This window comes from Cetorhinus maximus, chromosome 17 (assembly GCF_964194155.1).
Source record: "Cetorhinus maximus chromosome 17, sCetMax3.hap1.1, whole genome shotgun sequence".
Classification (NCBI taxonomy): domain Eukaryota; kingdom Metazoa; phylum Chordata; class Chondrichthyes; order Lamniformes; family Cetorhinidae; genus Cetorhinus; species Cetorhinus maximus.
The window spans coordinates 97203939-97216855 of record NC_135895.1 but is presented as its reverse complement, the minus strand read 5'-3'; the positions used below and the strand labels follow the sequence as shown (position 1 = coordinate 97216855).

At 39.2% G+C, this 12917-nt stretch overlaps 1 protein-coding gene and 1 long non-coding RNA gene across 2 annotated transcripts in view; one reads left to right on the top strand and one right to left on the bottom strand.

Annotated features, from left to right (window-relative positions):
- lrrc39 (leucine rich repeat containing 39) overlaps window positions 1–12917 on the bottom strand; it is a 32091-nt gene that overhangs the window by 18512 nt on the left and 662 nt on the right. The window contains exons 2-3 of the mRNA XM_078561689.1: window positions 12811–12916; window positions 2880–3036 (exon numbers count right to left, since the gene is read on the bottom strand). Coding sequence (XP_078417815.1) covers window positions 2880–3036; window positions 12811–12916 — 263 coding nt within the window. The remainder of the gene's footprint in view (window positions 1–2879; window positions 3037–12810; window position 12917) is intronic.
- LOC144692630 (uncharacterized) overlaps window positions 4849–12917 on the top strand; it is a 70562-nt gene continuing 62493 nt past the window's right edge. Inside the window, exons 1-2 of the long non-coding RNA XR_013579357.1 lie at window positions 4849–4903; window positions 5283–5571. This is a non-coding gene — a long non-coding RNA (uncharacterized LOC144692630). The remainder of the gene's footprint in view (window positions 4904–5282; window positions 5572–12917) is intronic.

Here is a 12917-nt window from a genome sequence, read left to right as displayed (position 1 = left end):
AGGTGTGGAGAATATTTCAATGTAAAATTAATTAAGTATATTGCACATATCTTTAAAAAACTGTAAATACTGCATTTATATTTATTGATATGTAGACATACCAGAAAGTTTCTTTGGTATCATGAATTAAATCGGCTCTGACACTTGTGTAATAGATAATGGCTATCGACCATCAAGGACAAACTCTTGGATACTAGCCTGAATTCCTGTCTCCCTGTGACTATAATCCATAGATAAACATTACCTGCTCTGGGGTCTGCTGAGAGTGTAAGAAAGCCTGGAAGGAGTAAGGGTCTCCCAATCCATCAATCAGGTCCCTTCACAGATCTTGTTTGTGAACTTTTGTTTTCTCTTTTCTTCTGCTAGGTCTTTAACCTGGGTAAATGGTACCGTAAATTAAAGTGGCAGCAGCTTCGTGCAAAGGGGTTTGATGAACAAATCATTCAGCTTATGTACGGATATATCAAAATTGTAAATTTAAAAGTAAGATGAAAAATACAAGATACTACTGCTAGTGCCTGAGAGGTTGCCCTTGATGACAACAGCTGTTATCCATTATGCAGGTTTCAGCTTTCTTTATTTGATGATACAACAGTTATTCCTATTTATACGACAGGGGTTCTCAACCAGGAATCTGCACCGCTCCCCTAAGGGTGATGAGAAGGTTTGAAGGGGTCTGCCAAAAATAACCAACAAAAGCTCTTGTTTCATCAGTTGAATAACCTGGTTGTTTAGCTTCATATCACATGTCCGAAGCACTGGATAAACCAATCAGCGCAGAGATTACTGGGGGGGTTGGGTCAGGGGATTTGATGTGCTTCAGGCACGGTGGGCGGGGCAATTCAGTGCAGAGAAATAAACTAGGACTGGGTCAACAGGAAGTATGTTGAGGTATCACCAGCAGCATCAAAATGACAGTGGATTTCCTCAATTCATTTAGTAAGGAACAGCAGATAGTGAATAATAAGTAACCAGCCACAACAGCAGAATCACCAAAGGACAGTTTCCTCTTTACACCCATACATTCTGGTGCATGCCAGTAATGCTGAGATTTCAATGCTGTTTCAGGTCATATCCTGTGTTTATTTGTCCCTGACTTGACAATATTGGGAAAATAAAACTGCATCCAATTTCCAGTTAACAATTAAGGAGGGTGAGGTTAATATATGATTGGGTTTTAAATCATCTGTGTAATAAATAAGAGTTAACAACTGTTTCCAGCCTCCCTCAATGCAGCACTTCCTCAGTATAGTCCTGGAAATTATGTGATCAATTTTCTAGTCACATTAAATAAGTAAAACAAACATAATAAATGTATATGCATAGCTAAAAATACAGGAAAATAATTATGTTACAGTGTAATTTTTATAATATGGGTGGGGGATGGCTCAGAAGCAAAAAGGTTGAGAACCCAAACTTTATGAAACTACACATCAATACCATATAGGCAATCCTGAAAGGTGGCAGGGCAAGATAATAAGGCGGTTAACAAAGCACACAGATCATTTTGGTTTATAAATAGAGACATGGGCCAGAAACTTACCTATGTCGGGCCGGCTGGGCGGGGACAGGCACAGAGCTGATCGCGATCATCTGCGCACCATCATTTTACGGGGGGTGCGCCAATTAAGGCCCGCCCAGCAGCACTATCTGTGCGGGCAGGGGGAGGAGGGAGAGTCGGAGCCTGCGCTCTTTTGCGCGCCGGCATGCAAAAGTATGCAAAATCTCCCTGAGGCACAGAGCTGCCTCAGGGAGATTAAGTTGAGAGTGAGATTTTGTAATAAAGGAGGAAAAAAATTATTTAAACATGTCCCATCATGTGACAATGTCACATGAGCTGGGACATGTGAATTGTGCAAAAATCAATTAATAATTTTATAAAACCTTCAGGAGACCTCATCCTGCCCATGGATGAGGTTTCCTGAAAAACACGAAGGCCGCTTGGGCTCTTCACCTGCCCGCCAACCTTAAGTTTGAATGGGCAGCATTGCTAACAACTTCAATTGGTTTTTCAATAGCCTTAGTAGGCTGTTGACAGTTTGACGAGCGCGCAGCCACCTCTGGTGCACGCCCGCCGAACAAAATATCTAAATGACACACGCCCGACATCATTGCGTGTCATTTTGCGCGTCGGCATGTCAGGTCCGCCCCAACGGCAATATTCTGGCCATGGAATATAAAAGCTATGAGACCATGCTAGAACTTTATAAATCACTGGTTAGGCCTCAGTTGGAGTATTATGGACAATTCTGGGCACCATACTTCAGGAAATATGTAAAGAACTTAGAAATGGTACAGAGAAGGCTTACCAAGATGTTACCAGAGACAACTTACTTCAGTTATGAGAGAGGTTGGTAAAGTTAGGACTGTTCTTCTTGGAACAGAGAATGTTAAGAGATGACCCAATAGAGGTTTTCAGGATGTTGAGAGGTTTCAATAGAGTAGACAGAGCAGAACTATTCTCCCTGGTGAGTGGGTCAATAACCAGAGTCAGATTCAAAATCATAGGCAAAGCATCTAGAGGGGAAGTGAGGAGAATTTTTTTCACTCAGCAAGTTTTCGAGTTTTGGAATGATCTACCTGAAAAAATAATGGAAGCTAATTTGATAAGTAATTTTAAAAGGGAGTTGGACGGGTACTTGAGGATGAGGACAGGGTGACGGACCAAAAAACGGGGCTGTAGGACAAAGCACTGCTGTTCTTTCAAAGTGTCAGCACAAGCATGATGGGCCAAATGGCCTCTCTATCTGCTGTAAGTTTCTATGATCCTGAAATAAAAGATGCAATAATCTTGATGCATCCACTGAATATAAATACACAATATAGTGTAAGAGAAAAGACCCACTCGCCATAACTGACCAAAATTCACTTATGCAAACCTATTTCCTTTGGAATCTCCTTGACCGAATTTCGTGACAAATCCAGCACGAGAATATTATCGAATTTTCCAACAAATCGAGGAATAGTTTCCAAGCCGGTTCTGTGGATCTGCCACTCTTGTAAATATGTCATTTGCTGTAATGCATCTGGTAGCGACTGAGAAATAAAATAAAATGTTAGCATCCAACACAGTAAAACTTGCAAACTAAGAGTTCTGCAGGCATAACTGTATCAAGCTGAACTAGATGTCACAAGATTACGTCTGAACTATCTCAAAATGTGGCGGCACAGTCAAATGAAAGAGAAAAACAAGAATCAGAGATCACTTTTGTACACATTCTGGAATAGCACTGGCAGAGCCTTTGGAACGAAACATCAAGCTTCACTCACTGATTTGAAATGTGGCACAGAGTGATCTAACATATGAATGAGATATATTTCAACTCTTCCAATTTTCTCCCTCTACCTCTTCAATTCACTGTTCCCAGAAGCTTTAGGGCAAAGAGCTACAAGGCTGATCCCTAGTGATAGGAATCTGAGTTGTGATGAAAGACTGAAGAAACTACAACCTGCTAAGGATGCATCTTAGAGCTGATCATATAGACATATAGAAGAGTAAAGGATAGAATATTTTAAACCATTTAGGAGGGCACATGCTCAAATTGGTAAGAGGTATTTCAGGATAGATATGACTACACTTCAAAAGTACTTAATTGACTATAAAGCATTTTAGAATGTCTGAGGTTGTGAAACATGTTATGTAAATGCAGGTCTTCCATTTTATATCTTTATAAAGAGTGCTCAGCACTTTCAATGGACTTCCAGGCAGAAAGGTGGAGGCAAAACCCTGGAATAATTTAATAGATACATGTGGGAGGAGTACAGGCTTGTTCTGGATGGATGAATTAAGATGGGCTGAGTTGCCTTCCTCGTCCATAATTCCCTTGTGACCTTGTGCAAATCAGAATCTTCTTGTCTGTACACATCAGATGGTAAATTAAGTACGCTGAGCCTAGTGGCTCTAATTTTTTGACAACAGGAATTGGACCAGAACACTGTAGTTTGATCACAAATCCCTTTAATTGATATTCAACCGTTTTGCATACATAATTCAACATTCTAATGACTTTGTTAGACATAAGTTGAGCCTAATAAGATTCCTAGATCTCTTTCAACTTCATCCTAAACGATTTCATTCAATACCTTCTTGAGGGCATGCACATTGCCTACGTGCCATATTGACACTTGTCTACATTAAATTCCATTGTTCAAACACTGACATATTGGCCGGGATGTTGCAGTCAGTGACGAAGTGGCAATGTTCATAAAAACAAAAAACTACTGCGGATGCTGGAAATCCAAAACAAAAACAGAATTACCTGGAAAAACTCAGCAGGTCTGGCAGCATCGGCGGAGAAGAAAAGAGTTGACGTTTCAAGTCCTCATGACACTTCAACAGAACTGAGTAATATTAGGAGAGGGGTGAAATATAAGCTGGTTTAAGGTGGGGGGGTGGTTGTAGGGAAAAGCAAGCAGTGATAGGAGCAGATAATCAAAAGATGTCACCTTCAACACCTCTTTGTTCCTTTGTCTGTGACATCTTTTGATTATCTGCTCCTATCACTGCTTGTTTTTCCCTACAACCACTTCCACCCCACCCCCAACTTCTCTCCCCCCGACCTTAAACCAGCTTATATTTCACCCCTCTCCTAATATTACTCAGTTCTGTTGAAGGGTCATGAGGACTCGAAACGTCAACTCTTTTCTTCTCCGCCGATGCTGCCAGACCTGCTGAGTTTTTCCAGGTAATTCTGTTTTTGTTTTGGCAATGTTCATGGCTGACTGCACTGAGAAATATGAACTTTACTTGGTTGGCTGCAAAAACAGCTTCAACCTCTTGATGCATCATGGTCCACCGACCAAACAACCTGCAAGGCCCAGCAGCAAAAAGAAGTCACACCCCTGTGATGACATCATGACCTGAAGACACGCCCGTTGAGGTCAACCTTCTGAACAAAGGCAGGTAATAAAATATTTCAAGTACTTTTAAAAACTTTTATTATATTATTAAATACTCTTAAACACTGTTTGACCTAGCGGAGGGTGATATTTGTAATAATAAAATTTACGTTGCAGAATCTTGCATTGTGATCATGTAGGGCGTTTTTTTTTAAGGAAGTTTAAAATGTTGATTTATAGAGATAGAAAGATGTGTAAATTGTTTTTTTTTTGCGGTGGAGGTTTTATTCCTAATTCCAAAGAACATTTATTTATTTTAAAAAAGGAAACACTATAACCGCAATTACAGCTGGCAGACTTTAAGGCTTCCATTTGAAAATAAACATGATGAATGACACAGTACTGTATTTGAACAGATGCTTAATAATCTTGCTGTTTTGCAGGACTTCTACAAATCACAGCAATGAGACTGGAGCAGATTCGATCAAAATGGGACAACAATAACTTCTTTAAAGGTCAAACGACACTGAATTGTTACCAAACAACAGGCGAATTGTTTGGAAATACAATCGTATCCGCATTGACGTAAGCGCTTTGACATCCAGTCGTCAATTGTTCTCACCGCTCTCCAGAGCGATGGGGACATAAATCGTCACCGACCACAGCTGCTCTGGGGCTTTCGTTACTGCCTCGCAAACGTTGCATTTCACCATGGAAATTCAAGGTCATGAGGTTAGTTGCAAGCGCGCCTTTATCCAGACTTAAAGGCAGTATCTCTCGTTGTTAAACATTGCCAAAATAATTATATATTCTTCATATCTCCCACTCCCAAACACTACTGCACCGGCCTCTGGTTTTATTCGCCAGTCTCCCTCTCTGGTACCCAAACATTACTCATTTATTTTTTTCTTTTGAAGGGTATTTTTAAATTTTGTGTTTACATTTTGCAAAAGGGGGACATTTATAGCAGGGGCTAAGATTATTTCCCTTGGACACGGGAATCAAGTGAAGACGCAAAGTAAAAGCGGTATGTGTCCTTTAATTGTGTTTACAGATGTGGATACTCTCCCCGTCAGGCTGATAACCAGCTCTAAATAAATCAGTGTTAAATCCGGCGCCACTTGTGGGCAATCAGACCAAATTGGTGAAATATGGGTCCCTGCCTCTTTCCAAAGTGAGACCACCAACAGAGACTCCTCCGAAACCCATTGAGACGCACCGCAACTTCGGCGTAAGTGCGATCGCTGGAAGTAGCGGTGCCGTTGCGATTCTCAATAAGGTGAACGTCTCAGTATTTGTCGCTTTTGGGACGACGAAGTCTGGGCCATTTTGTTTAACTCATTATGTAATTTCTATCCTACCATCAGTTCAGTGTTGTCTACAAATTTTCATGGCATTTATGCAACAAAATCATTGGTGTAAATTCGAAAAATAATGGTCCCAACTCTAATCCTTGGTACCACTGCCGCAATATTGTAGGTTTACAACAGTCGGTTTCATTTCAGAAAGGTTGGTCACAGGATTTTCCACATCTAATTATTCCCTCCCGTAACCTCTCCGCCTCGTTACCTCTCTCTCCTCCTCCAGGATGCTCCTTTTAACCTGATATGCAGAGAGTAGGTTTTGTCTAAAACCTGTTTTTATCCCTCCATAATCAGCTACATTGCATCTGCCACATGACTCTGGATCCTGAACTATGTCTGTATTTGAAAACTTTAGAAAATCTATCAATATAAAAGCAAAATACTGCGCATTCATGGAAATCTGAAGCAAAAACACCTGGAAAAACTCAGCAGGTCTGACAGCATCTGTGGAGAGGAACACAGTTAACGTTTCGAGTCCGTATGACTCTTCATCAGAACTAAGGAAATAGAGAAATGAGGTGAAATGTAAGCTGGTAGAGGGGTGGGGGTGGGACAGGTAGAGCTGGATAGGGGGCCAGTGATAGGTGGAGGCAAAGAAGGGATTGCCAAAGATGCCATAGACAAAAGGACAAAGGGCTGTCTCAGGCATCTATCAATGCCTGACTCCTTCTCACAGGAGGAGAAGCATCTGAATCAATTTATTGCCCTGTTAACTTTCTCACCACACTTTGTTGAGCACTTTTTGTAATTATCAGATGGTTTAACTTTATTATTCAACAGACCAGGGTGTGAAGAAAACCTCTGCTGTGCTTGGTTGTCAAGATTCAACATTATACTGGGTAGTTAACTCTTCAAACTCAAGAACCAGACAACTAACTGTATTGGGACAAAGAGCCACACATTTTAAATTATCAATATGTTCACTAATATTCTCAATGTAAATACATGCATCAAATTTTGAAACTGAACCCATTAGTGTGACTCACATCTTGCTTCATTTTCACAATTTACTTAAAATCTGCATTGTAGTACTCTCTCACCCCTGTTCTCATTTTCTCTGCACCCTTCCTATCTCATTCCTTCTCTCATTTCCCTCATTACTCTTTCTCTCATTTTCATTCTCATTTTTCTACTGTATTTCTCTCATTTCTTTGTTAATTCCAAATTAAAGTTCCAAGATGTTGAAAGTTCACCAACCCGTTCATTAACTCTCATTCTCTCTCCACAGATGAGACCTGAGCTGTTGAGTATTTTCAGCATTTCCTGTTCTTACTCCCAGACCAGATGTATAGTTAGTATAAAATTTACGTCTTATTTATTAACTTTTCCTTCAGAAAATAAACAACTTAAAGGTATCATCTAACCTACTACAAGCTACAAGGAGTTGAAGCACTTTAATTGCTGAATTTAAATGATTTCCTGCATGGGAGATAAGATATTGTAATTAACACATCAAAACCTTATCAATAAAAAAATCCACTTAATCCAATTTAACATCAGGGCATTGAAGGGAGATAGCTTAAATAAAGCATAAACCCTGTCTCCAAAAAATAGAAGATTCATCATCAAAAGAAAAAGCTTTTAAGTTTTCAGATAGATGAACTTCTTGTTTAGGGTTTCTGTCTTCTTCTAGATACTGGGACACATCTGAGACAGCATTGGCACTGCTGCACATCTAATGTATTTGAGAATATGCACCTTTTCCTGATTTGAGTGCAGGTGCATGATTAGTCTGTACTCCCGCATGTTATGATGTGGCAGATGATGTGTGCCAAGTGGATCAAATCCACGAAGGCAACTTGATCACGTGGTCACAATGCTTTTGCAATTTGTATTTTATTTTGAGATGCAAGCCCTGAATTCAGTAGTAAAAAGTCCACCAAGACTTTAGAGATTTTTTAGAATACTAAGTTAAACATTTATTAACAAAAGGGTGTATCTACACCACATGGATTGCAGCGGTTCAAGAAGGTAACTCACCACCACCTTCTTAAGAGCAACTAGGGATAGGCAATAAATGCTAGCTCAGCCAGCAAAGCCCACATCCCATGAACGAATAAAAAAAAGATTTCAAGCACATACATAGGTCCACAAATTACTACTATAATAACTCCTAAAACCCCTAATTAATCTGGCTTCCAGTTACACCCCCATTAAGGCAACTGTAAAAAAATTGATTTAAACAGATCCGGGCAAGTCAACACAATATCCTGGACAGTAGAATTCAAAGTGGCTTTTCCCAGCTTTGGTTTCCGTAGACAGCAAGCTTAATGCAAAAATACTGGCGGCTTTTCACACTTCTGGTAGATCTTACAATGTCTTCCCTGACACATAGCTTCAATCTCCTTTATATATGTTTCTCCCTTTTAATGTAAATCCCATTGTTCCCATATGTCTTTGGGACTTTACCTTTCTCATAATATAAATCTTTACATGGTGCTAATATTATCGGTAACCTTTGGGGGAAAAACACACTGTTTGGCCTAGATTCTCTGGCTAGGTGTAACATCCTACCATCTGTTTGAAATTCAAACTACCTTGATTTATCTAAAAATACAAATTCTCCTCACCTCACATTCTAAAGCTTCAGCCATGTTTGCCTATTTACCTTTTCAAACCTAGCTTCTTTTGATGAGTCAAAGCCTCCATATCAGCTGTCTCCAGTGCAATTAAACCCCACACACACAGAGAGAAACTGTCCAAACCCCACTATTATCCTACTTTTACAATAAATCAATAACATAATGAGAATTATTATTCTTTCGTGACACCCCCCTCCTTACTGAAAAATGAACTGTCATAATTTTAAAAGATGGCTTCATTTTCTTAACCCATCCTACACTACCACCTATACTCATCTATATACACACACCATTACATTACCAGATGCATGCATTAACAAAACAATATGTAATATATATTTATATATATATATATATATATACACACACAAATCCTTGGTATCAACAGATATCATTCCAGTCCAGTGTCCAGGTTTTAAATGTCCAATTTTCCCTTTCAGCTTTAAACTCTTGACAATGCACCTGCAATTAGATTTTCTCACTCAGCCACATGTATAATCTGCAGATTAAATGGTTGCATTAATAAACTCCATCTGAGCAACAAATATCACTATCCCACAACATTAAGGATTGCCTAGCCCCTATGTCTTTTAAAAGGTTAATATCTTTACCTACTCCACCCTGTATGCATGGAAATACTTCCCCTTCCCATACAAAATCTTTAAACATTTCTGCAACCTGCTCCTCAGAACTCCCTTGGGTAAATTGTGAACCCATTCCCACATCTTTACCTATCACTGATTCTTCCTGTTTTCCCTGTACACAAACCACTGATTTTTCCTGTGCCTGAACCTCAGAACCCATAGCACTTTTACTTCCAGAACTTTTCTGCATCCCAATAATTCCAGCAGATTTTCCCTGTGATTTCCAACACGCTGACTTTGTGTGCCCAACTCTATTACAATGAAAACACCTCAATTTTCGACTGTCACTTCTACCCTCAGCACCTTCGTTTTTATTCTGAGAAAAAACTTCCTGGGAATTTCCACCTGCTCTTTCTCTTCCCTGACTACCCACCTTCCTCTCACCTTCCCACTTTCTATCCTTCTCTGATTTAAAAGTGTGATGAAAAAAGGTTTAGATCTATGAACTAACTCATAATCATCAGCTATCTCTGCTGCTTGTCTTACAGTTTTAACCCTCTGTTCCTCCACATAAGTTCTCACTACTAAAGGAATTTAATCTTTAAATTCTTCCAAAAGAATCACTTCTCTAAGAGCTGCATATATTGTCACTATCTTTAATGCCTGTATCCACTGGTCAAAATTACTTTGTTTTACTCTCTCAAACTCAATATAAGTTTGCCCAGGCTGTTTTCTTATATTCCTAAATTTCTGCCTGTATGCCTCAGGAACCAACTCATATGCACTCAAAATAGCCTTTTTTTTTACCACATCATAGTCCATTGATATTTCTTCTGACAATGAAGCATAAACCTCATGTGCTCTACCCACTAACATAGATTGTAACAACAGTGTCCAGTTTTCTTGTGGCCTTTTCATCTGTTTAGCTATCTTCTCAAATGAAATAAAGAACACCTCAACATCTCTTTCCTCAAACTTCGGAAGAGCTTGCACAAATTTAAACATCTCCCCACTGGGTTTTAGATTAACAACTTTTTCATCATCAGAACTACCCCAAGCATCTGATGTCTCTTTTTCAAAGTCCAGCTTTTCAAGTCAGTACTCTCTGTCCCTTTCCTTCTCTCGTTCCTCCATTGTTAACTTTTCCCTCTGGAGATCAAGTTTTTGCATTTCCATTTATTTTTGAAATAATCACTCTTTTTCTTTTGCCTCCAATTCCAGTTTTTTTTCAGTTTCTTTGCTTGTTCAAATTCAAGCTTCTTCATTTCTAACTGAAGTCTCACTACCTCCAGCCGTGACTCACTAGTGTCAGGTATCACTTCCAACTTTAAATGTTGTGCTTTCACTTCAACTATGTCTGCTCTCTTTGCCCCCACAGGTAACCTCAACTGCAACTTATCCATCAACTCTCTTAACTTACCTTTAGATACTTTTTGTAACCCAATCAAAGTTATATCTTCTACTTCCAAAAAGGTTTTAGCCATGGATACAGCCATTTTTGCAGTCTCAGCGCTTTAAAAGTACCCTCACACCAACTCCAGAATTCAAAGTGCTTCTCGTACTTGTAACCTTAAGATTCACCAACTCCAAACCAATCAAGGAATTTCAAATATCCCGCAAAGAGCCCGCAATTTGCTATGACGCGGTAGATGGTGTGTGCCAGGCAGTTCAAATCCATGAGGGGAACTTGATCATGTGGTCACAATGGTTTTGCAATTTGTAGTTTAGTTTGAGATGCGTGCCCTGAAATCAGTAGTAATAAGCTCACCAAGGTTTTAGAGATTTTTTTTTTAGAAAATGAAATTAAACATTAATTAACAAAAAAAAGATTTCAAACACATACATAGATCTACAAATTGCTACTATAATGACTCCTAAAACCCCTAAATAATTTGGCTTCCAGTTACACCTCTATTAAGGCAATGGTTAAAAAAAAGATTTAAACAGATCCAAGTCAACACAATACCCTGGAGAGTAAAATTCAAAGTGGCTTTTCTTGGCTTCAGTTTCTGTAGACAGCAAGCTTAATGTACAAATACTGGAGGCTTTTCACACTTATGGTGGATCTTACAATGCCTTCCCTAACACATAGCTTCGATCACCTTTATACATGTTTCTCCCTTTTAATGTAAATCCCATTGTTCCCATATGTCTTCAGAACTTTATCTTTCTCATAATATAGATCTTCTCATGATGTTAATATTATCACCAAACAAACATACATACAAAACAAACATACTGTTTGGCCTAACTTCTCTGGCTAGGCATAACATCCTACCATATCTTTGAAATTCAAACTAGCTTGATTTATCTAAAAATACAAATTCTCCTCACCTCACATTCTAAAACTTCAATCATGTTTACGTATTTAGCATTTCAAACCTAGCTTCTTTTGATGAGTCAAACCCTCCAGATCAACTGTCTCCAATTCAATTAAATCCACCACCCCCCACCCCCACACACACACACACACACACACAGAAACTAGCCAAACCCCACTATTAACCTACTTTTACAATAAATTACAATAATATTATGAGAATAATTATACTTTTATGACACATATTGATAGAGTATATAGGCAGCAGGGCTACTGGACATTATATTTAATGGGTTGCACTTCAGCCACAGAGGTTCCTTTGTTATGACAAGAGGCAAAAGCCAGATTTTAACCAATTTTAGGGCTGTTATGAAAGCAAAGGCTGAACTCGAAGAATGCTGCACTGAAATCTCTGTAGTAAGAACTTTACATCCTTTCACCATGCAGTGAATTGAGCATTCTTCAATTGGAATTTCTAGCTTGGAGCTACAGTGATGTCAACAAGCTGTCCAAGCAGCCAATCACATTAAAGAATTCTCACAGACAGCAAACGAGGAAATTAAAGGCACTAAAGTCAAATCAGTTTTTTTAAAATTATATAGAACGAAGTGAATATTGGCACATATACCAGGCGTGAAAGAAGAAGCTGAAATATCAATTTTACAGAATTGCGTTTAGAAAGTATAGTAATTAATCTAAGGGAGACACTACAAATATAAGATTATTTTCTCAGCAATAGTTATGATTCAGATCTCAGTTATTGGATATCGATAGAACAACAGCGGGGTCGTTCGTGCTTGTGAGAGCTGCTTTAAACAACCGTTCAGCAAAACCGCGGTTGTCAGGAATATTTTGGCTCTTTAGCGGATGAATAACATATTGAAATTCTTTCGGGGAGGGCTGATTCCCGTCACTGAGAGTTTTCAGTGCGATGTTTTCATATAAACTCATTGCAAAGAATATATACAGCGCAGAAACAGGTCACTCGGCCCATCTTGTCAGTGCTGGTATGCACCTTCCACCCCTGTCCATCTAACCCGTTTCCCCATCATGGGTTTCTGCAGCTTCCCCTTCGGATGTCCCAAAACGCGTTCATGTTACTTTGTATACAAGTTACCGACCTTCCATTCTTCTTTCTCAATCCTCAGCACAACTCTTCCTTCTTCGGTGACTACTTTCTCTTTAAGCCTGGCCAGATTGATTCGGTTCTGCCACACCATCGTTATCC